This window comes from Necator americanus, chromosome III, assembly GCF_031761385.1.
Source record: "Necator americanus strain Aroian chromosome III, whole genome shotgun sequence".
NCBI lineage: Eukaryota > Metazoa > Nematoda > Chromadorea > Rhabditida > Ancylostomatidae > Necator > Necator americanus.
The window spans coordinates 23,399,977-23,426,679 of NC_087373.1; the positions used below are offsets into that span (position 1 = coordinate 23,399,977).

At 45.3% G+C, this 26,703-nt stretch overlaps 7 protein-coding genes across 9 annotated transcripts; 3 read left to right on the top strand and 4 right to left on the bottom strand.

The window, feature by feature from the left end:
• Positions 1–4,121: 4,121 nt before the first annotated feature.
• RB195_010620 (uncharacterized protein) lies at positions 4,122–4,427 on the top strand (the record flags this gene model as incomplete). Its single annotated transcript, XM_064191712.1, has 1 exon — positions 4,122–4,427. The coding sequence occupies one exon, from the start codon at positions 4,122–4,124 to the stop codon at positions 4,425–4,427; it is 306 nt and encodes a 101-aa protein (XP_064049295.1).
• Positions 4,428–6,375: 1,948 nt separating this feature from the next.
• On the top strand, positions 6,376–14,281 carry RB195_010621 (uncharacterized protein; the record flags this gene model as incomplete). Of its 2 annotated transcripts, none has more annotated exons than XM_064191714.1 (4): positions 6,376–6,466; positions 6,740–7,685; positions 7,741–9,256; positions 13,973–14,281. In XM_064191714.1, 4 exons carry the CDS (start codon positions 6,376–6,378, stop codon positions 14,279–14,281), a joined length of 2,862 nt encoding a protein of 953 aa, XP_064049296.1. The 2 variants fall into 2 exon arrangements, with proteins under 2 accessions (XP_064049296.1, XP_064049297.1); XM_064191713.1 differs by lacking the exon at positions 13,973–14,281 and adding an exon at positions 11,917–11,952 and having other exon boundaries at positions 6,740–7,565; positions 7,639–9,208.
• RB195_010622 (uncharacterized protein) lies at positions 12,121–18,936 on the bottom strand (the record flags this gene model as incomplete). The annotated part of the gene is made up of 4 exons (XM_064191715.1): positions 12,121–12,201; positions 17,997–18,095; positions 18,159–18,208; positions 18,840–18,936. The coding sequence occupies 4 exons, from the start codon at positions 18,934–18,936 to the stop codon at positions 12,121–12,123; spliced, it is 327 nt and encodes a 108-aa protein (XP_064049298.1).
• On the top strand, positions 15,190–15,414 carry RB195_010623 (uncharacterized protein; the record flags this gene model as incomplete). The annotated part of the gene is made up of 1 exon (XM_064191716.1): positions 15,190–15,414. One exon carries the CDS (start codon positions 15,190–15,192, stop codon positions 15,412–15,414), a length of 225 nt encoding a protein of 74 aa, XP_064049299.1.
• Positions 15,556–15,858, bottom strand: RB195_010624 (uncharacterized protein; the record flags this gene model as incomplete). Its single annotated transcript, XM_064191717.1, has 1 exon — positions 15,556–15,858. The coding sequence occupies one exon, from the start codon at positions 15,856–15,858 to the stop codon at positions 15,556–15,558; it is 303 nt and encodes a 100-aa protein (XP_064049300.1).
• On the bottom strand, positions 17,442–17,876 carry RB195_010625 (uncharacterized protein; the record flags this gene model as incomplete). The annotated part of the gene is made up of 1 exon (XM_064191718.1): positions 17,442–17,876. One exon carries the CDS (start codon positions 17,874–17,876, stop codon positions 17,442–17,444), a length of 435 nt encoding a protein of 144 aa, XP_064049301.1.
• A 4,338-nt stretch (positions 18,937–23,274) lies between the features above and the next one.
• Positions 23,275–26,244, bottom strand: RB195_010626 (uncharacterized protein; the record flags this gene model as incomplete). 2 transcript variants are annotated; one of them, XM_064191719.1, is made up of 4 exons in its annotated part: positions 23,348–23,432; positions 23,501–24,772; positions 24,842–25,685; positions 25,932–26,244. In XM_064191719.1, 4 exons carry the CDS (start codon positions 26,242–26,244, stop codon positions 23,348–23,350), a joined length of 2,514 nt encoding a protein of 837 aa, XP_064049303.1. The 2 variants fall into 2 exon arrangements, with proteins under 2 accessions (XP_064049302.1, XP_064049303.1); XM_064191720.1 differs by having other exon boundaries at positions 23,275–24,806; positions 24,858–25,685; positions 25,932–26,163.
• Between the last annotated feature and the right edge of the window lie 459 nt (positions 26,245–26,703).

The window sequence follows — 26,703 nt, forward strand, 5'->3', positions numbered from 1 at the left end:
GTTCGCTGCTACTGCTGTGGACGAAAAGCTCTGTCGTGTCACATACATAAAGGGTAGACAGCACTGCGCTGGACGTGCACACCGATGCGGTCGTGTCCCCTCAGCGATGGCACAGGTTTGCTTCACTTCATATTAACGGAAAGATCTACATAACAAAAGATCTTCGTTTATGATCGTATTAGTGAAAAAAAAAAATTTCTTTGGAGTATAATAGCTGTGTTCGCTCTCATCAATCCTCATTTTACAGGACTTCAAAAATTCTCTATAAAATGTCGCCCATTGATGGATTTCTGATTCAAAAAGCTAAGGACCTCACTTTTCCCTTAATTTCATGCGTAACTCAATTTTTAGAACTTTATTGACCTCTTTGATGTAAGCGGAAAGAATATTCGAGTGTTTTGAAGCATTGGCACTACTGAATACAAGACACCCCTGTGGCAGTCGGTAACACTCATGGCAAACCGGACAGAAAGGGGCATGCATAAAAGGCTTTAGTGTGACCTTTACAAAGAAATGCACTGCTGCTGGGCACTGTCGTTACTTCTCAGTGTTCTTCTCGTTGTCTGCACAGCAGAAAGTAAGTCCATTTGTTTCTCAGAAATATCATAAGAATTGTACCTATTTGGCAAAGCTTGTGTACATTGCGAGAAGTTGCGGGAACATACTGTTGCGGTTTTTTTTCTTTAATGGCAGTTCGCCTTTTTCATGTCAATATTTATGATTATGACACTCGAAATCAAAACAACTTGGAATTTATTTCATATTCTTCGCTTAATTCACAATATACGCTCGTATGCGATTGCAAAAACGTTCGTTGCCTATCACTTTTATGCAGGAAGGCGATCATCACTTAGCGTGCCTATTTCAGAGCATCTGGTCACATTTACGTGTCCTCGGGTTAATTTCAAGATTTTCGCGGGTACCGTTTCGAAATCATTCGGTAGAGGGCACTAAGTTGAAACTCACTAGTTCTTCTTGAAAGGAAGTCACAGACAAGGAGCCAACTTAAAGGCAGCGTATCTATTGAAACAGTATGGAAACCTGATGGAAACATAGAATTTGGGGTGTAGATTACCAATGCAAGCGTGGCCCCGCTCAATTTCCCCTAGTCGTCCAGAAAAACGGCGCTTGTTTGTAGGAGATAAGTTGGAACACGTCTCTTGTGCACGTCCGGTCCCCTCTGCAGCCTATTTCTTTGCTTTACTTAATTAGGTTCGTCATTGATCTTCGAACCAGTGGCTCGTGAATGCGGCGTGTGCACCAAGGTTGAGCATTTTCACGTACCTCGTAGGAAAAAGCGCCGTTTTTCAGGACGACAATGGGGAATTGAGCGGGACCATGTTCATACCCTGCACATTGAACTCCATGTTTTCCATAAGGTTTCCACACTGATATGCACCCATTCCGTGATACGTTGCCTTGCCACATAGCAAGAAGTGGTATTTTTCCTTTTCTGACACATACTCGCGCTGCCCTACCCTACGAATCCGGGTCCGAGCGAAAACAAGTACGACATGGATGGCATAGAATAAAACATTTTTCAACATTAAAACATAACAATAAAACAATGAAACATTTTTCTTTTTATTTGCTCTTCAAGAGTTATATGATACCACCGCAATCTCACAACATTTGCAGTAACGTTACAAACTCATCTTTTACAGTCAATTACAGTTTACAGTAATTGACTGTAAAAGATGAGTTAGCTGTAGTTGGATAAAGATAACTAGCTACGTCATCCTACATTCCCCAGAATATTCCTTTCATTGATTAAGACAGAAATATGGAGATTTCTACGGCTGGATATCACGAACAGAAATCTTAGATAGAAATATAGTAGTCGTTCTCCATATATCAGTTGCTAATTATTGTTTTTATTTCTTCTGTTTTGATAACTATGCATGCTAAATTTTCCATGTTTTTACAATCCCGAAGTGCTACGAGTGATCATCGTGGAGTCAGTGTAGAGGTTATGTTGAGGAACAGTAGATAGTGAATATAAAAAATCCAAAAACGGTTTTTACTCTGTACGCTCGATGAGTTCATCAGCATTCCTTGAGAATATAAATAAATTGTTTCGTTGCTGTTTTTTTTTTCGAATATTTGGATAGATTGAAAAATACTAATGAAAAAATTGAAATGCTCGCTTCTTTCGGAGAGAGAGTGTGTGTGTATGTGTATGTGTATGTGCATGTGTGGGTGTATGTGTATGTGTGTGTGTGCTCAGAATTAACATAGAATGCATCTCAAATACTCACAGAGATTTCTAAACTGACCTATTATGCTAAATAGATAGATTTCTCCACAGGCCGGTTAAATGACCAATAACGCCTAATTAGTGAAAACACATCTGTCAACTGTACTTTGTCAGTCAGAAAGGATTTCCCCACGGCCTGTCTTCGTACTCTACCGAAGATTGATCCGAACGGAAGTCAAATCGGCTTGCTCATCCGAGTGGACGAATGTTCGCTGTTTTATAAGCCGCTCCAGCATCTTGTGGAAGACAATCACCCACTCACAATCAATTATCAGTTATCCTTTTTCTCTCTCCATATTGTGCAGATTTCTCCGTAATTTCAGGAATCCAAGTCGTGGAGGAAGTTGAAACACGTCTGCGACAATTCCATCATGTCTGCCATTTTTTTCCCTTCATCTCTTGATTAGAAAAAAAGACCTTCATTTTGGTCGGTGATTCCTCGCTGACTACGTATGTGAGACGCACTCGAGTTCGGGATCCGATGGCGGTTTGGCAAAGCGTACTTTCTGCTTGCTGATGCCGGTCACTGTAATTCATCACTTAGTTTCCAACAGCCTGACTGGCATCTGAGACCACACCATACCATTGTGGTCGCCTGTGTCTGACTCTGTGCGCCATGATTTTTTTTTGTAGTACATATGCTTTCTGATAAAGTACAAGTTTTCAAATGCTCGATGAATGATGTTTTGTCAGGAACAAAGAGATTTAGTACCACAGTTCTCATCTGGTTTTAGAGTATCAAACGTTCATTCAGCGTCCAACTCTCGCGCATCCTCCCAGGAACCTTATACAGGCGCTGTTTCGTCATTATTGATTGCAACCAAATTGGTTATATTCTGCAAACATAACTAACCTGGTTGCAAATTCTCCCTAGAATTTTATCTTTTTTACTTAACTTTCCCTCTCTCCGAAACCATTTTAACGTTCTTAAACTCATGTTTCATCGTTTCTTTTACAAAGTAATCGGCTGAGTTGAGGTGTTGTTCATGGGTTCTGATTGAAATTCCTCTCCAAAATGACAAGAAATTATTTTCAATCCTGGAACTTCGAAGACTGATAAAGTATTGAATAGTGCGACTGAAATGAGGAAAACGTCACTCGAAGACGTGACATTTCAATGACCACAATAATCACGACAGTGAGCACACTTCACCCGCATCGCGCACCAAATCTATCGCTACCTCATAAGTACTAGTAACGTGTAATCTATAGTCGGGTCAAAATGAGATGAAGCAGGGATAGTTGCGTAAGCGGCTGCGTTGGGAAGCGGTGCGGTGGTGGCAGCGGTTTGAATCGAGATGGGACAGTGGCGAACAGCAGAGATGGGTGGCGGTGGCAAGGATCCTTACAGGAACCCTAATCGCTACGCTCCACTGCGCAGTTTCGAGCGCAGCCGCTTGCGCAACTGTCCGCGCTTCATGTCGTTTTGACCCAACCATGGCTGTAAATCCATGCAGAATTTATACCAGTTCTTTGAAAAGTCCTATTTGTCGGTCAAAATTGAACAATTTTGAAATCTCTATTCCCTTCTTCTAACAGTAAAATTTTATCTTCAAAGAAAGTCACTGGTTTTAATGTCATGACGCGAATGTATAGTCGAGTCAAAAGCACGACAGTTGCACAAGCAGCTGCGCTCGAAGCGGTGCGGTGGAGACAGCGGTTGGAATCGAAGTGGGATCATGGCGAACTGCAGAGGTGGGTTGCGGTAAGGAGGATCCTTACACGATCCAACCGCTACGCTCTACCGCACCACTTCGAGCGCAGCCGCTTACGCAACTTTCCGTGTCGCTTTGACCCAACTATACTTAGCATCTCACGTTGCTCGCCCCAAACGGCGATCTTAGTCTCGTCACCGGTAGAGCAAATGCCACTACCCGAGATAATAGAAACTGTCGTGGTAGTTGTGCACTGCTGCTGGGACGACGGAATTCTCCACATTGTCACTGAAACAAGCTATTGTGCAGTGGAGTATGCTTATTCGGTTGAGTTACATCAGCTATTCCCATATCGCAGTTCCGCAAATGATGTTGGTGATGAAAGAGCGCATTTTTTTTATCCATGTTTGAAGACAATGTATAATGCAGTAGCAATGATCACAATGGCTCACGAATTTGTCGAGATGTCCCGCAATGGTTCCATGCCACCACTTGTGTGTATTATGACGTTGTAGGATGTTGATCCCGCAACGACCGCTGTTTCCGTCAGGTTTTTATAGCATTTGTTACGCTCTTCAGGTTAATTGACCCGTCTATCTCCATTTCACAGCTATCTGAGGCCCGCGCACAAATCGGAATGGGACCCATCGCAGCCCATTTTGTAGCTTTCTGAGGTCGATGCACCAATTCGATGCCGTGGGATCCATCGCACTCTCTTTTTGGAATTTCGTGGTCGACACTCACAGCGACAGAATAAGCCCCTTATTATATGCCAGTATGAACGTCCGGCTAAAGTCGGACTTCACACTTTCCTTTTTTTTCCACTTTTTCTTCAACAGTGAAGGTCGAATTGGTACGCCCGCGCCAGAAAGCTATAAAATGGAGTGCGTAGGGTCGAGGACACAAACTCCATCAACTCCTCCACTGTTGCATGTTGCTAAGAAAAGTTCTTCTCTAGTTTCACATACGGTGTTGAGAAGTTGGCGTCTCATCTCGGTTAGTCCCATGACATCGTACTTAGTCATCCTAGCTTGATCATCGGGCCTTCAATGGCCGCTTCCGATGCAAGCGTGTGTCCATCGTAGGAACAGATGGTTATACTAGTACTTTTCCGTTTCCGTAGCCTAGATGATTCCTACAACCCCTTCCTTCCTGGAGCTAGCGTATCAGGGTTTCTCCTGGAATAAGGAGACTTTCCTATTACCGTGTCTTGTATATAATTCGAAGATCCTGGGTACTCTTTGGTGCTTTCTGGTGCTGGTACACCATTTTAACGCTGTAGGAACCTACACGCACACCAGGATCAAGCGTGTGATGGGATTTTTTCATCGGGGCGAGGGGAGGTCGTAAAGGGAAGATCACCTTGATCCCCTTGACTCCCGTTGATCTTCGAAGTGGTCGAGCGGGAGCCAGTAATTCTTCCATTTGTCCCAATCGCGTGTCAGAGTAGCCCAGTGGTTCCTCCTTTCGTGTGGGACACGAAAAGCATCATATTTTTGTTTGAAGGACTTCATGAAGAAATCTGACCATCGGGTCGGCGGTCTTCCTATAGTGCGCTTAATATCGCGTCAGTCGAACCCAGTTGCTCACGGCTCCGGTCCAACGGTTGTCGTTAAACCGCATCACGTGTTCGGCCCACCTTATTTTACTTTCCTTGGCAAACGTGGCGGCGTCTCTAATCCTGGTCCAATGTCGGGGCGCCAAAATACATGCTTATAACATGTATGACGAAGGTGTTGTATCCAGCCCAACAATGTCTACATACTGTGATCTGTCGAGACTACCCCTTGATCGGGTGTTTTGTTTATAAGCATCAGACGGGTGTTTTAATCCACGGATCCGGAGCTTCTGCCCAGTGCTGAGAATAAGTCGTAGTAATTCGAACAAGCATAGGTTAATGGCAGAAACACGATGATCCTGCCCAGTGCTCTGAATGTTAAAGGCATCGCTTCACGAATCTGAGGTGGTACAGATTTCAGGTGGACTATTCTTATAAGGGATAGTAGATTATGGAGATTCCGTCCATTTCTTCCTATTTGCCGTAAAAAAACGGCCCGGAAGATACGGCTTCAGGCGTTCTGGCGCATTATTTTCTACAGGGAGTTCGACTGGAGCGCACCAGCCTTGTGCGGCGCGACATCTTCCGGGCCGTTTTTTTAAAGGCAATTAGGAGGAAATGGACGAAATCACCCTACTCTCCATAATTTACTATCCCTCATAAGAATACTCCACCAGAAATCTGCACCACCTCAGATTCGTGGGGTGATGCCTTCAAATCGTAGTAATTCGGATGAATACGGGATAACGGCAGGAAGACACTGACCCTGTCCAATGCTTTGAATATTAAATCGTAGTAATTCGAATAAGCACGGGTTAATGACAGGTGGATCGGCGGCAATCGGGACAACACAGAGGTGACGCACTCAACACACCACCTCTGGCTACTCGAACGGTGGCATCTGCATGAAGGCCCCGAAAGGGAAGTGCAAATGCGTGCCTGCAGTGGAGCGGGCCATACACGCCGTACGTCTAGATGGCAACTTGATGATGACCGGTAGTTTAGCTGTCCACGCCGTAATCCGGGTTCTCCAGAGGAAAGCAACTAAGCCCCCACAAAATTCCCGTGATGTGGCCCGGCAAAGGCCATAAACAAATATGGATAAGGTTCGTTCAAGTCACACGCGAATAGCTAGTTGCCTGGATGCAACCAGGTCAAACGTCCATAGCGATAGTGGACCTAGTGCTCACGGGGATCCCCAGGATCCTTGTCAACAGTCTACGTCGTCTGTGCGGCTAGATTGTTTGACTTCCAAATTGTCCTCTTTAGGGTCAACTAGCCACCGAGCCGCTGACGCCAGCTACGAGCCCAGCGCTCAAAGGGCGAGGCAAGGTGGTAGAAAGCTGTGGCTCGCTTGCGAGCTACAGAAGCTAGAAAGGGAAGTTGAGCGGCACAGGTTGAAAGACGGTAGTAAACGGATCCGATGGGCACCCCTCGCGGAAGCTTGGGAGCGCTCTCGGCATCCGGACGATGCAAAGCGGACCGTGGCAGCCTTAAAGGCGGCCTACGCGAAGCTTTCAAGAAATATACTACCTGGAACGGAGGCTAGGGTGCCGTTCGTGGTAGGAGAACAAGGTGTAGAGGACCCAACGGGAGGGGGAAACCCCACCCAAGTGGATTCCTCTTTTCCAGATGTGGGTGGAGGAGATCCGGCTAGTGCGATCTCCGAAGCTCGTGTGATTGCCTCGAGGACTCTCGAATCGAAGGAGCTTCTGCTCCAGAAATTTGAGAAGTTCTACTCGATTGCGATAGCCGATCATGATCGAGTGCCCGTGAGGAGACCGAAGGGAGAGATCCCCAAGGAGCTTCTCGAGATTGGCAACGGCATCTTAGCTACTAAGGTGCCAGAGACATTCTCAAACGGAAAGCAGTATCTGGCTAGATTGAATGCTGCTGTGTACGCAATAGCGAGAGCCATTGCTGCAACAGCGGATGAAATGACGCGAGATGGAGATGCTGTGGACCGAAATAGGACTCTCATGGAGGCTATAGAGTCTCGACGAATCCTCATAGCGAATATCTCGACTCTCACAAACGAGTTGCATAGGCGGAAGGCATGGAAACGAAAGGAGAGAACCTGGCCCCCCAGCCGGAAGTATCTTCTTTTCGCGGAAATGCACGACGTGTCTAGTGGGGCTAAGTTGAGGAGGAAATTGAGGGAACTCAAGGACCGACTCGCCACCTATCGTGGGGCTAGGCAAGCCCTTTCAAATAAGTCCTGAACTGAACGACTGGGCGAAAGATCAGGGAATCTCCGAAACCCCTAAAAGGTCTGAGGAACTTAATGAAGAGGAGTGGCGGAGCTTATACAGCAAAGTCAAACCTTGGAAAGCGACAGGACCTGATGGTATTCAGGGCTTCTGGTGGAAGCATCTTGAGGTCGCCAGAACGCGGCTGACTTACTGGTGCCGAAAGGCGCTGGTGAAGCCGCGGAAGGTCGTTCCTTCATGGATGTGCGAAGCCAGAGTGGTACTGATTCCAAAGGAGTTGAAGAGAGACCAAAGCTCGCGCGGACCCGGCGACTTCCGTCCTATAGCATGCCTGAACGTTTGTTATAAGATCCTGTCGGCAAGTATGTCATTTAGAATTCTCCGGACCGTAGGTGATCGGTTCCCCTCGGAACAGATAGCCCTGCGGAAAGGAGTATGGAGTTGCACACACGCTCATATCTTGGACCAAACTATAATAAAGGATGCTCTTCGACATAAGAAAGAACTACACATGTTGTGGGTTGACCTGACGAAGGCTTTCGACTCATTGTCGCATGGGGCCATTAAATGGACCATAAAGCAATGGGGAGTACCTTCTGACCTGCGACGCACACTTTCGGTACTTATGTCAATGCAGAGTGTCCGATACTATGGCTTCACGAATGGTAAGTTGGTGAGGAGTAGGAGACTGCGGATCAGAAATGGTCTAATGCAGGGCGACTCTCTGAGTCCACTTCTGTTCTGCCTAGCCATAGGGCCTGTGTCATCATGGATCCGTAAAGAGATTGAACCATATCAGACGAGAACAGGAATAGGACATCGTAGTGACGGAGTCCTGGAGGCCGGACATATCTTGTATATGGACGACTTGAAGGTATATTCTCCGAGCTGGGAGGATATGGTTAAGGCCAGATACGGTATCCAACGAATGTTTGGTTCACTTGGCTTAGAGCTCAATGCACGAAAGTGCGCTACGAGAAGTCTAAACTGCGCTATCGCTGGAACGGCGCAATTGGACACAATACCTATTCTCGGAGCCTCTGAGTTCTACAAGTATTTGGGCGCGGAGCAGAACAGTCTAATCTGTCTCGGGGAACTATGGAATCGAGTAGAGAACGCGGCGAAGGTGGTTGCGAAACGATTGTTTGACAGCGATCTGACGGTTCGCCAGATGATCAATGGATACAATCAAGTAGTGATCCCTAAGCTTAAATATGCGATCTCATGCGTGATTTTCGGGGCAGGTAAACTTAGTACGCTGAAGAAATGTGCACGACAATTCGACTGTGACATCCGGAAAGCTATGGCTGATTCTCACCTGAGATTCAAAAGTAGTTGTACGGGCCGCTTGTATACCGACAAGGAGCTCGGAGGACTAGGCGTGAAGTCAGTGGAAGAAGAGCTAGATAGGAGTATCGCCTATTCGTGGTGCTACCTGGCTTCGAATACAGACTTACTAGTTTCCTATGAGCTTGCAGAGAGTCTTCGGTCGAGTCATAAAAGATCATTAACCTCTGACTTCCGAAAGGTGTTGGAGACGAACGGACTTGACGGGAGAATTCGAAGGACGATAATGGTTCCCTTCTTTTTTTTCCTTTCTTTTTCCTCATTCATTCCTAAGGTTGAAGAAATGGTCATTATTAATTTTTCCTCAGTCGTTCATACATACAAACGTACATTGCAGGTCGTAGAATTGCACAGTTTTTGATTTAAAAAATGTATAAGGGTTTGGAGTAAAGAGGGTCTAATGGGGCGTGGTCTGGGGAGTAGGTTTGATCCGGAACCGCTTCACAATCCCCTGGCCTCAAATTGTCGGCGACTACCGAAGCGACATACGGACGTGCATTGTCGTGGAGGAGATCAATGGCGGCAAGTTTCGCTTGCTTTTCTTTTATTGCGGCGACTCGCGGAGCTGGCATGACGTTGCTATCGACCGCGTGGCTGTCGGGCTGTAGCTCTCACCACAGCATTCTCTGCGAATCCCAGAAGCAGGTAAGGAGAAGCCTCCGTTGACGTTGATTGAGTTATGGCTAAATACCTCGGGGAACCAGAAGGTACGCCGATCATCATCATTATAGAAGTACTAGCTTTCTCCTCCCATGACGATATCCCGCAGAGAATCCGACTGGCGCAGGCAAAGCAGCAGAGACTCACAGATGCTCACACGCTATGAACTGTTGGTAGCGGTCAGAGCGTGGGAGACCCATCTCGGCATAACTTTCCGGTAGGCTAAAAAGAGTGTAGGTGAACTTTGATTTCCGGTCAGTGCCAAGTCGAAGAGAAGTTCCATACGTCAAAGCAGCGGACTCGGTCATTGATGTTAGCGTGGGTAATGGTCTCCTCGCTCAACTCATCGTTGATGTTGGCAACCGCCTGACCTGCCGTGTGGCGTTGTTTCTACCCGTAGAAGAAAATCGCTCAGAGATGACGCCAATCCTTTTGCTTCAAAAGGCTTTGTCAACAAAGGCACTATTACATACTTCTCGCTGGAAAGATTTAGAACTACTTAGCGTGTTCTTAAGAACCACCAGAGCTTCGGGAGAAAAAGTGTGTCCTAGCTTTAAAACATCAACTTTTTTTCAAATTGTGCAAAAGTAAGTAGCCGGGCTAATATATCCTTCTTATCGCTTGTTTTCTGCTGCTCATTTATAAAGTCAAGTCATTTGTCAACTTCATTTCTTGTTATACCTACACCTAGGGCGAGCTAAACGCAGTAGTGAATAAGAGATTCGGAGTGAATAGTAAGTGATTAGCATAGAATGACGGGCATAAAATGACGTGAAGGACATCATCCTACTGATAAAGATAGCGTTCCACGTCAGATCACATAGACATCTTGCCACTATTTAAACAGCCGTTTGCATGCGTGTTTCCACTTTCTGAGAATGGTGTGCTACAAACTTGAGGCGAAAGAAGAAGGAAATAGGCACACGGAGTAGTCATAAAGGTGAAGAGCAAAGCGCCAAGTGATTACGGCTACGAAACGGCCGCAAACATTTACCTTTTGCGTCATGCACACTAATTTATTGCGCTCCAGTGATCGGGTCCACCGACGCCGGTGGATCCGTCGCACCCCCTTCTATAGGTATCCGACTGCGGTTGGCCCGTCGTAACCCCTTCTATAGGTATCTGGCACCGGTGGACTCGTCGCACCCTCTTCTACAGGTATCTGGCGCCGGTGGACCCGTCGCACCCCCTTTTTCGAATTTCGTGACACACAGACAAACACACACACACACACACACACACACACACACACACACACACACACACACACACACACACACACACACACACACACACACACACACACACACACACACACACACACACACGTGACAGAATAAGCCCGTTATCATGATCATGAGATCATCATCATGATCATCATGATCACAAGTCTGATACCAAATTGTCTACCGCCAGCGATGAAACGCTTGGTTGGTACCAGTCCGGATTCGAACCTCCGATCGTGCGACCACAGCACAACATGAAGCGTACACTTTACATAATAGTTTTTCCGACGTGGTTTTGTTCATCACACTGTAGAATGAAGGTCAGGATGTGAGGATCTTGTAACGAGTATGTGAGTATACTTCAAATCTTAGCAATGGCACCGACATATAGCTTCTGCTTCATTCTGTGTAGTACAGTATACATGCAATTGTTTAACTTCCTCTCTCTCTCTCACACACACACACACACACCATTTTTTGTCTTTTGTATTTTCGCTTCATTTTCATTGGTTCAGCTTCAAGCGATTCAATATTTTCTCCATTGGTAGCTTCATAATCGCGTGCGCGACCATAGAGATGTCAAGAGAGACTAGAGGATAGAGGCTTCAAAAAGCAACATCTATGTTACAGCACAGCTGACAACCTAGAATATCAGTTATTTTATAGAATGATGTTCATGACCTCAAGTGCTGACGATTCCTTCATTTCCGCACATCGCAAGGAATAATTTTTTTTTTCTCACGGTTACGAATCCCATCTGTTTTTCTCTCTGTTTTTCTAAAAAATTGGCCGTTGTAAAAGTTTGGTGACACCATTTATTTTAACCTCAGAGGTAACAGATGTAGGAAGTATGACGACTAAATAATGTGCTAGTTTTTCGAATGCTTCTCTCATTTTTTGCTTTCATCAACTGAGAATTGAAGTATTTTTAGCACTATCTTGTTTGTTTGAGAAATGACATTACTTTACATCATATTACTCCCCCTGATACAAGAGGCCTTAGCTCATACACGAATATTTATCGATAAGTTTCATTTAAAGTTAAAGCTTAACATTACGTTTGTGTCTATAACCAATCAAGAACTCAGAAGGCAATTTGCTGTTGGTACAATATTTTTGAACACTTATGTACATTTAAAGATATAAAGCTTCTCTAACACCTGCAAATGGAAATATATAACTATACGAATTTACAAATTATCTCCTTTCAATCTTTCTTTGGCGTCTCTGATCTTTTTGATGGAGGTGGAGTAGGCGTTTTTCTCTTAACTCTCTTCGAAGACAATCCCTAAAGAAATGCAGTTCTAGTAAGGTAACAAGCAATACCCCGAAGCCTTTATTATGTTTTGAGTCCTTTCGATTGCATTAAAGTACGCACTTGAATGCGCATTTGAATTTCTGCCATAGCTCTCTAGTAGAAGTACATGATTGAAGGCCAGCGAAACTAGTTCCATACCGTTAAAGGCAGCATATCATGAAATTTTCTATGCATGGATCTCTCATGGACAATATGAAGTTGGGTTCGTAGATTACGAGTATAAGCGTAGCCACACTCAATTTGCCCTAATCTTCCCGAAAAAGGTTGCAGGAAATGTACTTATTTCCCATGCTCAGCGTCCACAAGCGCGCGGTAGAAAATCAGTGAGATCTCCTCACCAGGATATTCAAGTAAAACCAATGAATAGGCCGCTGAGGGCGTCCCAAATTTTGCATAATTGGGCCCATCACAACGTAGCTCGTTTTCCACGAGGTCTTTCACCTCGATTGAAGGAACATGAGCCTCGAAACATTCAAAATCCCATTATACGCTTGCTTTTAGGATTCCGTTTTCGCCATAGACAGTAATGTGAGAAAGCAGTGCGTGCTTACAAAACAGGTAGCAGTAAAACCAAATACTTAATCCATTACATATTAAAATGTTTTACAAAAGTGTGTGGGTTCACCGATGCGCGTCACAGGCTCACCTCGAAGGAGAAATCGATTAAGCACGTCTATTAAAAAGTGGACCTCTGCAGTGTTCTTTAATATCGACGTATGACAAGTGACCTCAATTTGATTCTTCATACGATAACAGATTCTATCTCCTTTTGAATAATTAGTGCCAGGAAAGTATAAGTAGGTGAAAACGTTTTTGGATATTTTGCTATTGAATCTTTTTCTTGTTGAACAAATCACATTTCTAGTTAGCAACATTTTTGTCATTTGTGGACATGACGCTAGGAATAAATAGAGACGTTCCAAAACTGAAAAATGTGGATAGAAATAAAAAGTATTCGCAAAGATTTATAAATCATTTGGTATAGAATGTCCCACTCTAAAGGAAAGTTCTGCCGTGACTCTATAATTTTGCTGATTCTTGTTTCGTTTTTTTTTTCGAAGCATCAAGGTGGGGTGCCAATCGGACGAAAAGGAGCATATTCAACACCTTCGGTGTTTTCCAATTAAACGCACCGTAACAAGAGATTGACGTAGTGTGGAAACCTAATGAAAAACACAGTTCGGGGTGTAGACTACGAATGTGAGCGTGGCCCCGCACAGTTCCCTCTAATCGCCCTAGGAAAAGGCTTGGGAAGAGTTTGTTTCTACGAGTTATAGTTACGTTAGAAGGCGCCCCCTCGTACAAGCTCCGGTCACTTCACGAGCCTATTCATTGGCGTGAAATTTCGACCTCCCTTGAATGTTGGAATAATGACTGCAAGTTCTTGATTACCAAAGTGTAGCAAGAGCCAAGACTGTCAACACTCTTTCTTGCAGCTAACGCTTCAGCTTCGTCAGCGCTTGGAAAATCAGAAGAAAATCAGAGGAAATCAGAAATCATTGGAAATTCAGAAAATCAAAATTTGTAATATATCCTCTCGAGTCCCTGATCAATAACAAGAGATAGACGCTCGCTATAGGTTTCTACATTCGAAACTAAGAATCAAAGGAATCCAAATCGTTGTGCTTACCTAAGTAGCCGCGTTTGCCCACTGCGCAATAGAATCGTCCAGCTAATGCTAATTAGGATGCGACCCGCATATGATTAGCGCAAGCGGAAGATGAAGACTCTCAAAATTTAGCTCGACTACGTTCTGAAGAGGAACCTCCCACAGGCGGATATCCGAAAAGCCAGAGCTGTTTGGGAGGTTGATTTCGACTCCGACCACCGTCCAGTTCTTCTCAGGCTTAAGAAATGGTTCCACAAGAGTCGAGGATTACCTACTCAAGAGAAAATCGACATGGCAGGTCTGAACGTCGAAGAATGCAGAACGAATTTCCGCCAACGTATGTCTATTCATGTTGGAGTACAGACGAGGAAGAAGCCTTGCGATGCGAACTCCTTAACAAAGTGCACCCAGGACGCTGCAAAGGAAACCCTCCCGGTTTAAAAGCCGCAGAAGAAGTTTGCCTTTGCATCTGCGGAGACAGGATCCACGTACAATTCTGTATATGGCCCCCGCGACACTGGCGATTTCAGGAACCAGGAAAAGCGTCTTAGAAGGAAGTTGCGTCGTCAACTGCAACAGGACCGCAATAACAAGTAGACATCAAGAACGAAGAAGTTTGAAAAGGCGTGGGAGGACAAGAACCCGCGGAAAGCCTATGCTTTATTAAAGCAGTATAGCGGCAAGATGAAAAGATGTTCTCCAGGTTTTCCAGTCCTCAACGCTGCCAGTAGAATGGCCGTCGGTGAAGCAACCCTTTCAATTTGGACGGATCACTTCAAGACCTTGCTGACTCGGCAAGTGCCGTCAACTCCTGAACTGGAACGTTCACAGCCCTACATATGCGGTTAACGAGGAAGTACTAACCAAGTCGGAGGTTGTGGTCTGTATCCAAAAGATGAAAAATGGAAAATCTGGTGGAGACAACATGATTAGCGCAGAAATGCTGAAATATCTTAATCTGTCTGGGATTCCTGAAATCACAAAGATCATCCGTTCAATATGTATAGACGGAAGGATACCTGACTCGTGGAGACCAGCTATCATAATTCCCCTCCACAAGAAGTTATCCGTCACGGACCATAGGAATTACAGAGTAATCTCCTTGCTACATTATGTACAAGGTTTTAGAGCGGCTTATCCTGGACCGACTTATTAAGCATAGGGAAGAAACAACAACAAGAAACGACGAACAAGCTGGCTTTCGTCCTGGCCGATCTACGATTTATCCGGTGTTCATCGTTCGAAGAATGATCAAAATCTGGCAGCGGTACTCGAAGCCAGTGTAATTAGCTTTTCTAGACATCGAGCCTGCGCCGATGGAGTGCCAGGAAAGTTCGTTCGTTTGATTGATGAATCAACGAACAACTGCTGCAGTTCGAAGACAAGCCGAATATACAACACCATCCGAAGTGGTAACTGGAGTAAGACAAGGGGCAGTGACAGGAGCCTTCCTGTTCAACTTCGCTATCGACGACATCATACAAAGAACAGTCGATCAGTGTCCTGCCGAGATCGTCTTAGCACCATCAGGGTGCCCCTTGGCTGATATCGAGTACGCAAATCTCAAATCGTGAGATCCTAAGATACCACGATTCGACGTGAAAAATCTATATGTTTTGATCCCATTCTGTCTCCACACTGCATCAATTTGTGGACAAAAGTTATAGCATATGGTTATAGCATTATAGTAAAGGTGTGTCGTCCTTGTGCATTTATCAGGAGTATCCAGAGGCAGCAGCCAACTTCGATACAAGGTTGGAAACATATTGAAGTTTCGTAGTGCTTTCCGCGAATATAGCAGCATCGTCGGCGTACTCGATATCAGCCAAGGGGCACCCTGATGGTGCTAAGACGATCTCGGCAGGACACTGATCGACTGTTCTTTGCATGATGTCGTCGATAGCGAAGTTGAACAGGAAGGCTCCTGTCACTGCCCCTTGTCTTACTCCAGTTACCACTTCGGATGGTGTTGTATATTCGGCTTGTCTTCGAACTGCAGCAGTTGTTCGTTGATTCATCAATCAAACGAACGAACTTTCCTGGCACTCCATCGGCGCAGGCTCGATGTCTAGAAAAGCTAATTACACTGGCTTCGAGTACCGCTGCCAGATTTTGATCATTCTTCGAACGATGAACACCGGATAAATCGTAGATCGGCCAGGACGAAAGCCAGCTTGTTCGTCGTTTCTTGTTGTTGTTTCTTCCCTATGCTTAATAAGTCGGTCCAGGATAAGCCGCTCTAAAACCTTGTACATAATGTAGCAAGGAGATTACTCTGTAATTCCTATGGTCCGTGACGGATAACTTCTTGTGGAGGGGAATTATGATAGCTGGTCTCCACGAGTCAGGTATCCTTCCGTCTATACATATTGAACGGATGATCTTTGTGATTTCAGGAATCCCAGACAGATTAAGATATTTCAGCATTTCTGCGCTAATCATGTTGTCTCCACCAGATTTTCCATTTTTCATCTTTTGGATACAGACCACAACCTCCGACTTGGTTAGTACTTCCTCGTTAACCGCATATGTAGGGCTGTGAACGTTCCAGTTCAGGAGTTGACGGCACTTGCCGAGTCAGCAAGGTCTTGAAGTGATCCGTCCAAATTGAAAGGGTTGCTTCACCGACGGCCATTCTACTGGCAGCGTTGAGGACTGGAAAACCTGGAGAACATCTTTTCATCTTGCCGCTATACTGCTTTAATAAAGCATAGGCTTTCCGCGGGTTCTTGTCCTCCCACGCCTTTTCAAACTTCTTCGTTCTTGATGTCTACTTGTTATTGCGGTCCTGTTGCAGTTGACGACGCAACTTCCTTCTAAGACGCTTTTCCTGGTTCCTGAAATCGCCAGTGTCGCGGGGGCCATATACAGAATTGTACGTGGATCCTGTCTCCGCAGATGCAAAGGCAAACTTCTTCTGCGGCTTTTAAACCGGGAGGGTTTCCTTTGCAGCGTCCTGGGTGCACTTTGTTAAGGAGTTCGCATCGCAAGGCTTCTTCCTCGTCTGTACTCCAACATGAATAGACATACGTTGGCGGAAATTCGTTCTGCATTCTTCGACGTTCAGACCTGCCATGTCGATTTTCTCTTGAGTAGGTAATCCTCGACTCTTGTGGAACCATTTCTTAAGCCTGAGAAGAACTGGACGGTGGTCGGAGTCGAAATCAACCTCCCAAACAGCTCTGGCTTTTCGGATATCCGCCTGTGGGAGGTTCCTCTTCAGAACGTAGTCGAGCTAAATTTTGAGAGTCCTCATCTTCCGCTTGCGCTGCTCTTCAGGCGTTATAAGGTTTTAACCCTACCACGTGAGCTGATGGTGTCGATGATCCCTCTTAAACGTGGAAGCGATGATGAGGCCCGTCTGTTCACATAAGTCAACCAGACGATCACCGTTGTCCGACGTGCGCTCCGCTGGACAATATCATTTTCCTAGCACATCGGATTGTTGTTCGAGTCCCATGTTCGCATATACGTCGATTCCGCCAATGACCACCTGCTGGCTGGAATTTTAGACATCAGCGCATTGACTTCATCGTAGAAGGCGTCCTTACTGTTGTCCTCAGTGGTTTTCGTAAGTGCGTGGGCACTTATGATCCAGAGTTTACGTCCTCTGCGATCGCGCAATCGTACGAAGGCGCATCCAGACGACGTTGAGCCAAATTCCTCCAAGGTTGTTGTAATCGTTCCTCACAGCTGTCGCACAGCCACCTTCTTTCTTCATGTCAGCATCGCCACAGTATGTAGTGTAATTTTCAATAGTGATGACGGGCCAATCTCTCACGCGTCCTTCCTGCAGTGCAGCAAACGGTACAGAGAAATATCGCAGAAGCTTAGACAGGGCGGTTTGTTCGAGTACACTCGACAGTGTTCGGCAGTTTTGCATAACGAAATGAATGGTTGTTGCCAAAGATTCCATGCTCCCTTCATTCAGTTGACCTTTCAGGTTGTGGGCTTTGACGATGTAGACGACAGCACCTTTTTGCAATGTATGGGAATCTTTCGCCACATAACAGAGCAGGTTGTATAGCTCGTACATTCCCAGCGCGTAAACTATACTACCACTAATAGGTCTATCTCAGAGAATGTTCCCTAGTACTTAGCTGGATGCTTGTTAAAATACTTGTAAACCTTTAAAATTTTATTTAATTCGTCTTACCGCTGGTGTTTCTCCTGTTGTTTCTAGAGGACTTTTCTTTTTTGTTTCCACAGAAGGTTTTCTCGATGTTTTCGGAGGAGCTTTACCTGCTGCCACTGTCTGGAATTCAAACTTTTGCACATGTTCTGCAAACATATTCCACATATCATGCACAACATATACGCTTTTAGATAGAGTCTTGAATAGTAGCACGCAAAGGGTTTTGAATAGTCCTGAGCGAGCACTATCTTCATAGTATCACTATTCTTTCCTCCTACTTAATTTTTCTACTTGATATTAAGACAAGGTGTTGAAGCGACATTAAGTGTATTGAAAAATAGATGTGATAAGAAGGAGAAAAATTAAGATTATCTTTTAAAGCCTGCGTTTTTTTCGTATATTCAACAACAGTTTTGCTACGACTGTCGATCTAGAAACATTTCTGTTCTAGAAAAAATGTTTTACTTGCATCTCATTTAGTTCTCAGTTATTCTGATCTCTCTTCATGAAAACCCTCAGTAGCAGAATTTTCCGTTACTACATCCTTCTTTGATAGCTATGGTCTAGTAGCCCTCGCCTGGTGACTCGAGGATCTGACATTTTCATGCCTTTCATCTAGCTGCGACGAGTTTAGAATCAAACCATGATTTTTCTATGTCTGACGCATTCCCTCTTTTCCCAAGCGGAAGTGCTAATCCTGCTAACCCTCTGGTAACAACTACTCATATTGGAGAATAGGAGATCAAGGACGCCATGGTCAACTAATAGGATTATCTGGAGGTGCGTAGACGTAGAGCAGGAGCAACAGTACGCAGAGTTCTTTCTTTTTAAAATGAATTCCATTATTCGAAATAAATCATTAACCTCTCATTTCGTTTGCACCGAATAGTAGGGTTCGAGTTTCTGGCCACATGTTTGTCCGGTCATGAGCTTGATCAGGATGGATGCCAGCTACCTTCATCTTCAGAAGACGACATCATGAATCCAATGAATCCACCAAAGTTTCAGTCTTCGCCTTTCGTCGCTTTCTAGGTACATCTAAATTTGCTCTCATCTTACGGAGAGTGTAGTGACCGCACCATCGGAGGCGACTATCATGCATTTTTCGGTAAGCCACGCGTAATCTCTGCCGGGTATTATCGTTGCGGATGTGGTCGATTTAGACGAGACCAGACGTCTGTCGCAGCACTTCCCCCTCCATCTTTTTTAGACGACGTTGCACCTCTTTAGTTGAAATCAGTTTTTTGATAATAAAGTGTAGGTCAAACCGCGGCTGTGTGATATGCCCACCCGGCAAGGACCGGCAAGTGCATGGTCTCTGGTGTAGCCTGTAATTTCGTGGAAAACATGTGAGGAACAATACATTGCCGAAACAGGGTGACCACTTCATATTCGTATTAAAGAATATCTATATAGGATAAAACGCTCGAACGCAGCGACACCTCTTGAAGCTCATCACATATAATGTGAAGAAAATGCTCTTTTATTCGCAGTTACCACCATCTTATCGTACCCAAAGTTGAGGCTCGCGGAACTTTAAAGAAACAAACGGAACAAACGCTAGAACTCCAAAAATGAATAGAATGAGGAGTACATAGCCGTGACCAACGAATTGCCTTGCTTGTATTGGGATCTCGGCGAGTTGTGATCTACGAGATCATACGTCCCAATGAATATTGAACGATTCTGTCACAAGTAAGTCCACTGATATCACACTAATACGGATATGGGTAGCTGCGGGTACGCACAACAATTTGGGCTCTTTTAATCTTTTGTTTCGAGCACGGTCGAGCATCTGATGAAATTTTCCCATTTGGAGAGTCGTAGAGGAAGGCGGTCGCAAGGGAGCGGTGTCATAAAGAAGTGGGTAGTAGTGAATGGAATACAGCTTTAGACTTTCTGTGGTGTTGTTTCGCTCGAAAATTAATATTAGTGCCGTTTTCTGTGAAATTAGACTTGTGTATCTCTAACAATCTTTCTTCATTTTTTTATTATAACTAAAGGCGAATGATTTCATATTCTTCTCTCTAAACGCGTCGCTTCTACATTTGGAGAACATTCAAACTTCAGCAAGCAAACACCCCTTACCAATATATTATAGACGAAATTTAAAAACATTACTCGAAATATCGGTTTTCCTCCTGTTTCCCATCAACAGTTATCAAAGAATGATGTTTTGGCATAAAATAACGTGAAATACATCATCCTACTGATAAAGATAACGTTCTACATCAGATAATGTAAACTGTTCGCTACTATTTAAGTAGCCGTCTGCATGCACTTTCCACTTTCTGAGGAAGGCATGCTACCAACTTGAGACGAACGGAGAGGGAAATAGACACGCGGGGGAGTAAAGGTGAAAACCATGGCCATGAAACCGTGGCCATGAAACGGCTGCAACCATTCACCTTGCTGCATGCACACGAAGTATTGCGCCGGACTTCAGACTTTTTGTGGCGTTCGCTTCGGTCTCATTCACTGATCAATGAAATTAATAGCAGCGACATTTGCTGTGAAATTAGTGTCCTTCTAATAATACTTTCTACTTTTTTTAATGTAAAATTAGGAGCTAGATTTCCTACATTTTTTTCTAAATGTTTTCTACATTTTAAGACCATTCAAACGTTAGCTTTATATACTCCTTCGATACAAACATAATGCAGACACAATTTGAAAATATTACTCGAAATATGGGTTTTCTTCCTATTTTCTCCAACAGTTATCACGGAATGATATTTTAACATAAAACAACGTGAACTACATCTTCGTACTGATAAAGATAATTCCACGTCACATCATGTAAACTGTTGGACGCTATTTAAGCAGTGAGTTTCATTCAAGTTTCTACTTTCTGGAGAGGCTACCGAGTTGAGGCAAAGGTGCAAGAAAATAGACACGCGGAAAAGTTATACAAGTGAAAAGCAACGTGCGTGTGGTTAGAGCTATTAAACGGTTGCAACGTCTCATTCACCTTTTGCGACATGTAGATGAAGGTATGGCGCACCAAGTCGACGCCGATGGACGCGTCGCATCCCATTTTATATCTATCTGGCGTCGGCGCACCAATTCCACGCCGGTAGACCCGTCGCAGCCCCTTTTTAGAATTTCGTTTCACACACACACACACACACACACACACACACACACACACACACACACACACACACACACACACACACACACACACACACACACACACACACACACACACACACACACACATATGACAGACTAAGCTGGAAAGGAGAAGAGAAACACAGGGGTTTTCTTAGACTTTGCATTTGAATTCACGGGTGATTTTTTAAAACGCCGTCCCATTTTTTTTTGCAGTGGAAAAGATCGCCAAAATCCCGATTTTCGCTCACGCGTTGAAAAGTGTGCGATTTTTAATAAAATGAGTATGTAATAAATAATAAGTAAATTCCAAAAAGACTAGCAGGTAGTAGAAAAACAGCGAAGTGACGATTTTTGGGGCGAACCTTCTTCTGCTAAAAACTACTTGAACATTTCCTTTTGGTCCTCTTATGGCGAAGTTATTCGCGATCTCCCAGACCTAACAATGTGCACAGAATCAAAGCTTTTTTGGTGATTAAATTTTGTTAAATTCACATTTAAACTGCAGTAAACTACGAAGAGTTGGATTCTTCTTTTTTTTTGAAGTTGTTTCAAATTTCCATCTCTTCTGCAAAATTTGCCTTAGTGGAGAGCCGAATCTGCGTGGCCTCATTATTACGTTGTCAGTACATTGGGCATTGTCAAAACGAAATGTTGATGCTTCCATTTTACTGTCCTACGCCTGGAACCAAATATAATATTTGCAATTTTTTGATCATTCAATATTATTTACCAGTCTGAATGTCCGGCTAAGACTGGACTTCAGACTTGCGGTGGTTTTAGCTTTGTTCCCCTTCACTTATCAATGAAAGTTAATTCTGTAAAATTAGATTTGTGTTTTTTAGCAACGCTTTCCTTCTCTTCTTTATATTATAAATTAAGGCAAAAGATTACGGAGTCTTCCTTCTAAACGCATCAATTTTACATTTGGAGAATATTCGACCATCAGCTGCAAACACTCCTTCGATGCCAGAATAATATAGATACAATTTGAAAGCATTACTCGAAGTATGGGTATTCCTCTTGATTTCCCCCAATAGTTATCACAGAATGATGTTTTAACATAAAATGACGTGAAAGACATCATTCTACTGATAATGATAACGTTCCACGTCAGATCCCATAAACATCTTGCTACTATTTAAGCAACCGTTTGCATACGTGTTTCCACTTTCTGAGAACGGCATGCTACAAACTTGAGGCGACCGAAGAAGGAAATAGGCACGCGGAGGAACCATAAAGGTGAAGAGCAAAGCGCCCAGTGGTGAAGGCTATGAAACGGCTGCAACCATTTATCTTTTACGTGATGCACACTAAGTTATTGCGCACCAATGACCTGGTCCACCGACGCCGGTGGATCTGTCGCACTCCATATTATAGCAATCTGGCACCGGCACACCAATTTGGCGCCGGTGGACCCGTCGCACCCCCTTCTATAGGTATCTGGCGCCGGTGCACCAATCTGACGCCGTTGGACCCACCGCATCCCCTTCCATACGTATCTGGCGCCGGTGGACCCGTCGCACCCCCTTTTTCGAATTTCGTGACACACGGACAAACACACATACACTCCCAATCGCCTCCCTTTACGACATCCCCTCCCCCTTATGAAAAAATCCCATCACACGCTTGACCCTGGTGCGAGTGTAGGTCCCTACAGCGTTGAAATGGTGTACCAGCACCAGAAAGCACTGAAAAGGAGTATGCAGTTGGCACGATGTTCCAAAAACTGAAACCAGTACTATTATTTGCGCCTCAGATTACGAAAGCACAGCTGGCCACCGCACAAACAAAATACGCCTACATTCACACGTACATCATCCAACATCTTTTTCAGTTTTTCCCGCTTAGTGGCTGGGTGAGCTTTTCCTGGTTGGATGGCGCCCAAGAAAGTCCCTCACTAGAGGGAACACAGTCGGTTAGTTGCAGTTCGTGGCACGTCTCCAGGTGACGGATAGGGGGATAATTGCGGACAAAAACAAATCAGCCAAAAGCGACCTTGTGAGCCTTGAGACGACGGATTCAAAAGATGGACTCTCTATTTCTGCTGTGCTAGGATTGAGTGGCAATAAATTTGTATCCCACACGTTGGACCGTCCAAAAGCCTGCAATCAAATGAGTCAAAATTATATACAATAGACACAGTAATAGGACACAGGAATAGGTCTCCTTTTTCTTCTTCTTCCTAGCGTTTGTCCCGCGTTGTTGCAGGGTCCGCTTTTCTGCTTCTTGTCTTCCATTTGGTTCTATCCATCGCATCAGCCGTACACAAACGTGCATCTATCATATCCAGCTTCACACGGTCTAACCAGCGAATCTCTGGCCTCCCACGCGGCCTCACTCCTGAAACGTCGAGCTTCAGTGCGGTTTTGGCCACAGAATCTTCCTCTCGCCGCAAGACGTAACCGAACCATCTCATTCGCGCCTCCTTCATCTTTTCAGTTATCGGGACGACGCCGAAGATGGAGCGTACAGTGTCCTTGGATACTTTCTCTTTTAGCGTTACACTTATTGTCCACCTTAACATCCGCATCTCCATAGCGTGCAGCACTCTTTCCAAGGCTTTCGTCGTCGGCCAGCACTCGCATCCGTAAAGGGCAACAGGACGCACAACCGTCCTGTAGATCTTCGACTTCAGTCGAACAGGGACTTTCTTGTCGCACAGTACTCCTGTTGCCATTTTCCATTTCATCCATGCCGCATTAACACGTGCTCGACCTTCTTGATCAATGTCGCTTGTGGAAGTCACTTTGGATCCAAGGTACTTGAAACAGTTCACCCTATTTAATTCGGTGTCATCGACACGAATTGAACCATCCTCTATCCTTGGTCCGCACTCCATGTACTCAGTTTTTGATGTGTTGAGGCGCAATCCATATTGCTGCAGCTGATCCTTCCAAGACTGTACTTGTTTCTGCAGATCATCTCGAGACTCCGACGCGAGCATGACATCGTCGGCAAAGAGTAGAGTCCACGGATGCTGCTTCTGGATTTCCTTCGTTATCGTGTCCATGCACAGTATGAACAGCAGAGGTGAGAGGGATGAACCCTGGTGAACCCCTACTTGTACAGGGAATGGCCTGCTTGTTCCAGCAGCACATCGTACAACGCTGGTAGGCTTCGCATAAAGTAGCTTCGTCCACCGCACATATTCTTCTGGTACTCTATGCGACCTCATGGACATCCATAACAGCTCATGTGGGACACAGTCGAAAGCTTTCTCGAGATCGAGAAAAGCAAGATGCACACTGCGGTTCTTCTCTCGATGTTCCTCCAGGAGGATTCGGACAGCATGGATAGCATCTATAGTGCTGCAGTCTTTCACAAAGCCGCACTGGTTGAGTGAAACGCTAACAACTTTCCTCAGACGAGTTTCCAGGACACGCTCAAAAACCTTCATCGTATGGCACAGCAGTCGTATAGGCCTGTACGAGGTGCAGTCAGCAATGTCTTCTTTCCCTTTCCAGACAGGCACGGTCACGGAAGTTTGCCAAACGTCTGGAATCCGTCCTTCTGCAACGATCTTGTTAAATAGAGTTGCGAGCCACATGGACCCTCGATCTCCTAGCAGCTTCCAGACATCAGCAGGTATGTCATCAGGACCGGTTGCCTTGTTCGACTTTATTTTTGCGAGGGCAGCACTGACTTCGACGGCAGTAATTGGTAGAACAGGACCCTCGACGCTGGGAACGGTTGGGATGGGAGGATGACAGAACTCTTAGTTACACAAGTGATTGTAGTACTCTTGCCACCTCTCCAGGATCTGACCAGAGCGGTGCAGAACGGCTCCATCAGCTCCCTTAACGATCTTGGTGTGCTCCATATCCAACGTTGAGCGATGACGCGCCCTGACTAAACGATACACTGCCCGCTCGCCTTCTCTGGTATCAAGCATGTCGTACACAGCCTTGTAGCGGTCCGACTTCGCCTTGGAGACTGCCTTCTTAGCCTCCCTCTTCGCCGCTAGGTAAGCACCCCGATCTTCAGGCTGACGCGTCCTCCACCAGAGCTTATACTTGGACTTCTTCTCACGAATTGCCGCCTGAACTTCCTCGTTCCAAAACCACGTAGCCTTTTGTACCTTTGGCTTAGTTAGAGTCGTCTTTCCCAGAGTGTTTTCTGCGGTCAAGCGTATAACGCTGGAAGTAGACGACCACATTTCCTCCACACTACGAGTAGGGTGGGGAAGTGTAGATGGAGCCACGGACGCGAAAAATACCTCCTTTCTATCCTTCAGATTCCACCATTTGATGCGCTGTGTTTCAGTCCTTGCATGTCTCTTCCTTAGACGGGAAATTTTCAAGTCCATAACGAGCAGATGGTGTTGGGCAGCGACATGGTCTGTAGGGATGACTTTTGAATCCTGCAGAAGTCGGCGTAACATCCAGAAATCTATTTGTGTTTCACGACCGCCGCTGGTGTACGTGATCAAATGCGATTTTCTTTTCCGATACTGCGTGTTAGCAATGATCAAGTCATTTGCAACAGCATACTCCAGGATTCGCAACCCGTCGTCGTTACGAGCTCCATAGCCGTATCCACCATGACAACTCTCGAATCCGTCTTTCCGAGAACCGACATGTCCGTTGAAGTCTCCTGAAATTAAAAGTATTTCTTCGCTTTCCAGGGATTGGACGTACCGCTCCAGATCCTCCCAAAAACTTGCCTTCTCTTCTTCACTACAGCCCGCCTAGGGCGCATAAGCAGAGACGACTCGCAATTCCACTTTTCCTGTATCTACTTTTACAGCAATCAAGCGATCCGATAGTCGATCCACCGCTGTGACGCTATTTCTAAACGACTCGTTCAATATGATACCAACGCCATTGCGATTTGATGTACCGTGGTAGATCAGCTTGTAGCCATCGCTTAATTCCCTTGCCTTGGAGCCTTTCCAGCGAGTCTCCTGTACACAACATGTGTCAACACGGCGTTTTTTGAGACTGTCTGCCAGTTCACGACTTCTTCCAGTAAGCGTCCCAATGTTAAGTGTTGCCAAGCGCACTGGATGTTGCTGGCGATGGCGGACTAACTTCTTTGGCCGGCTTCGTCCTCTAGCCGGTAGCCCTCGCATATTTGCCACATTGCCCGGGCGAGGATAATGCGCGTCGCTTCTGGGGTACGCCTTAGCTTCTGAAGAACACATAGTAGACATTAGCAGTATGACGCGACGGGGTGTTGTCCTCGGTCGGCTTGTCGCACTAGCAAGCTAGCAGCCTGGCACCGGAATCGTCGTACTACCTCCTCACTTAGCTAGCCTGTAGCTTTGGCCCAAGGACCGGGCTACTAGCCGGACACCTTTGTGGCATGGTTGAACCTGCCGAGACGAAGTCTCGCCACCATAGCTGCCCGACGGCCAGGGCCACCGCTGCGCCGCTTTGAGGCGTGAGGTAGGATTTGCAGCAGGAATAGGTCTCCTTATTCCGGGAGAAAGCTTAATACGCCAGTTCCAGGAAGGACGGGATTGTAGGAATCATTTAGGCTACCGAAACGGAAAAGGACTAGTACAACGATCTGTCTCACCCCATCTTCAATAGCCGCTTCCGATGCATGGCGTCTCGGAAGCCAGCTAGGATGACTAAGTACGATGTCATCCACTGCACGCGTAGCTTTC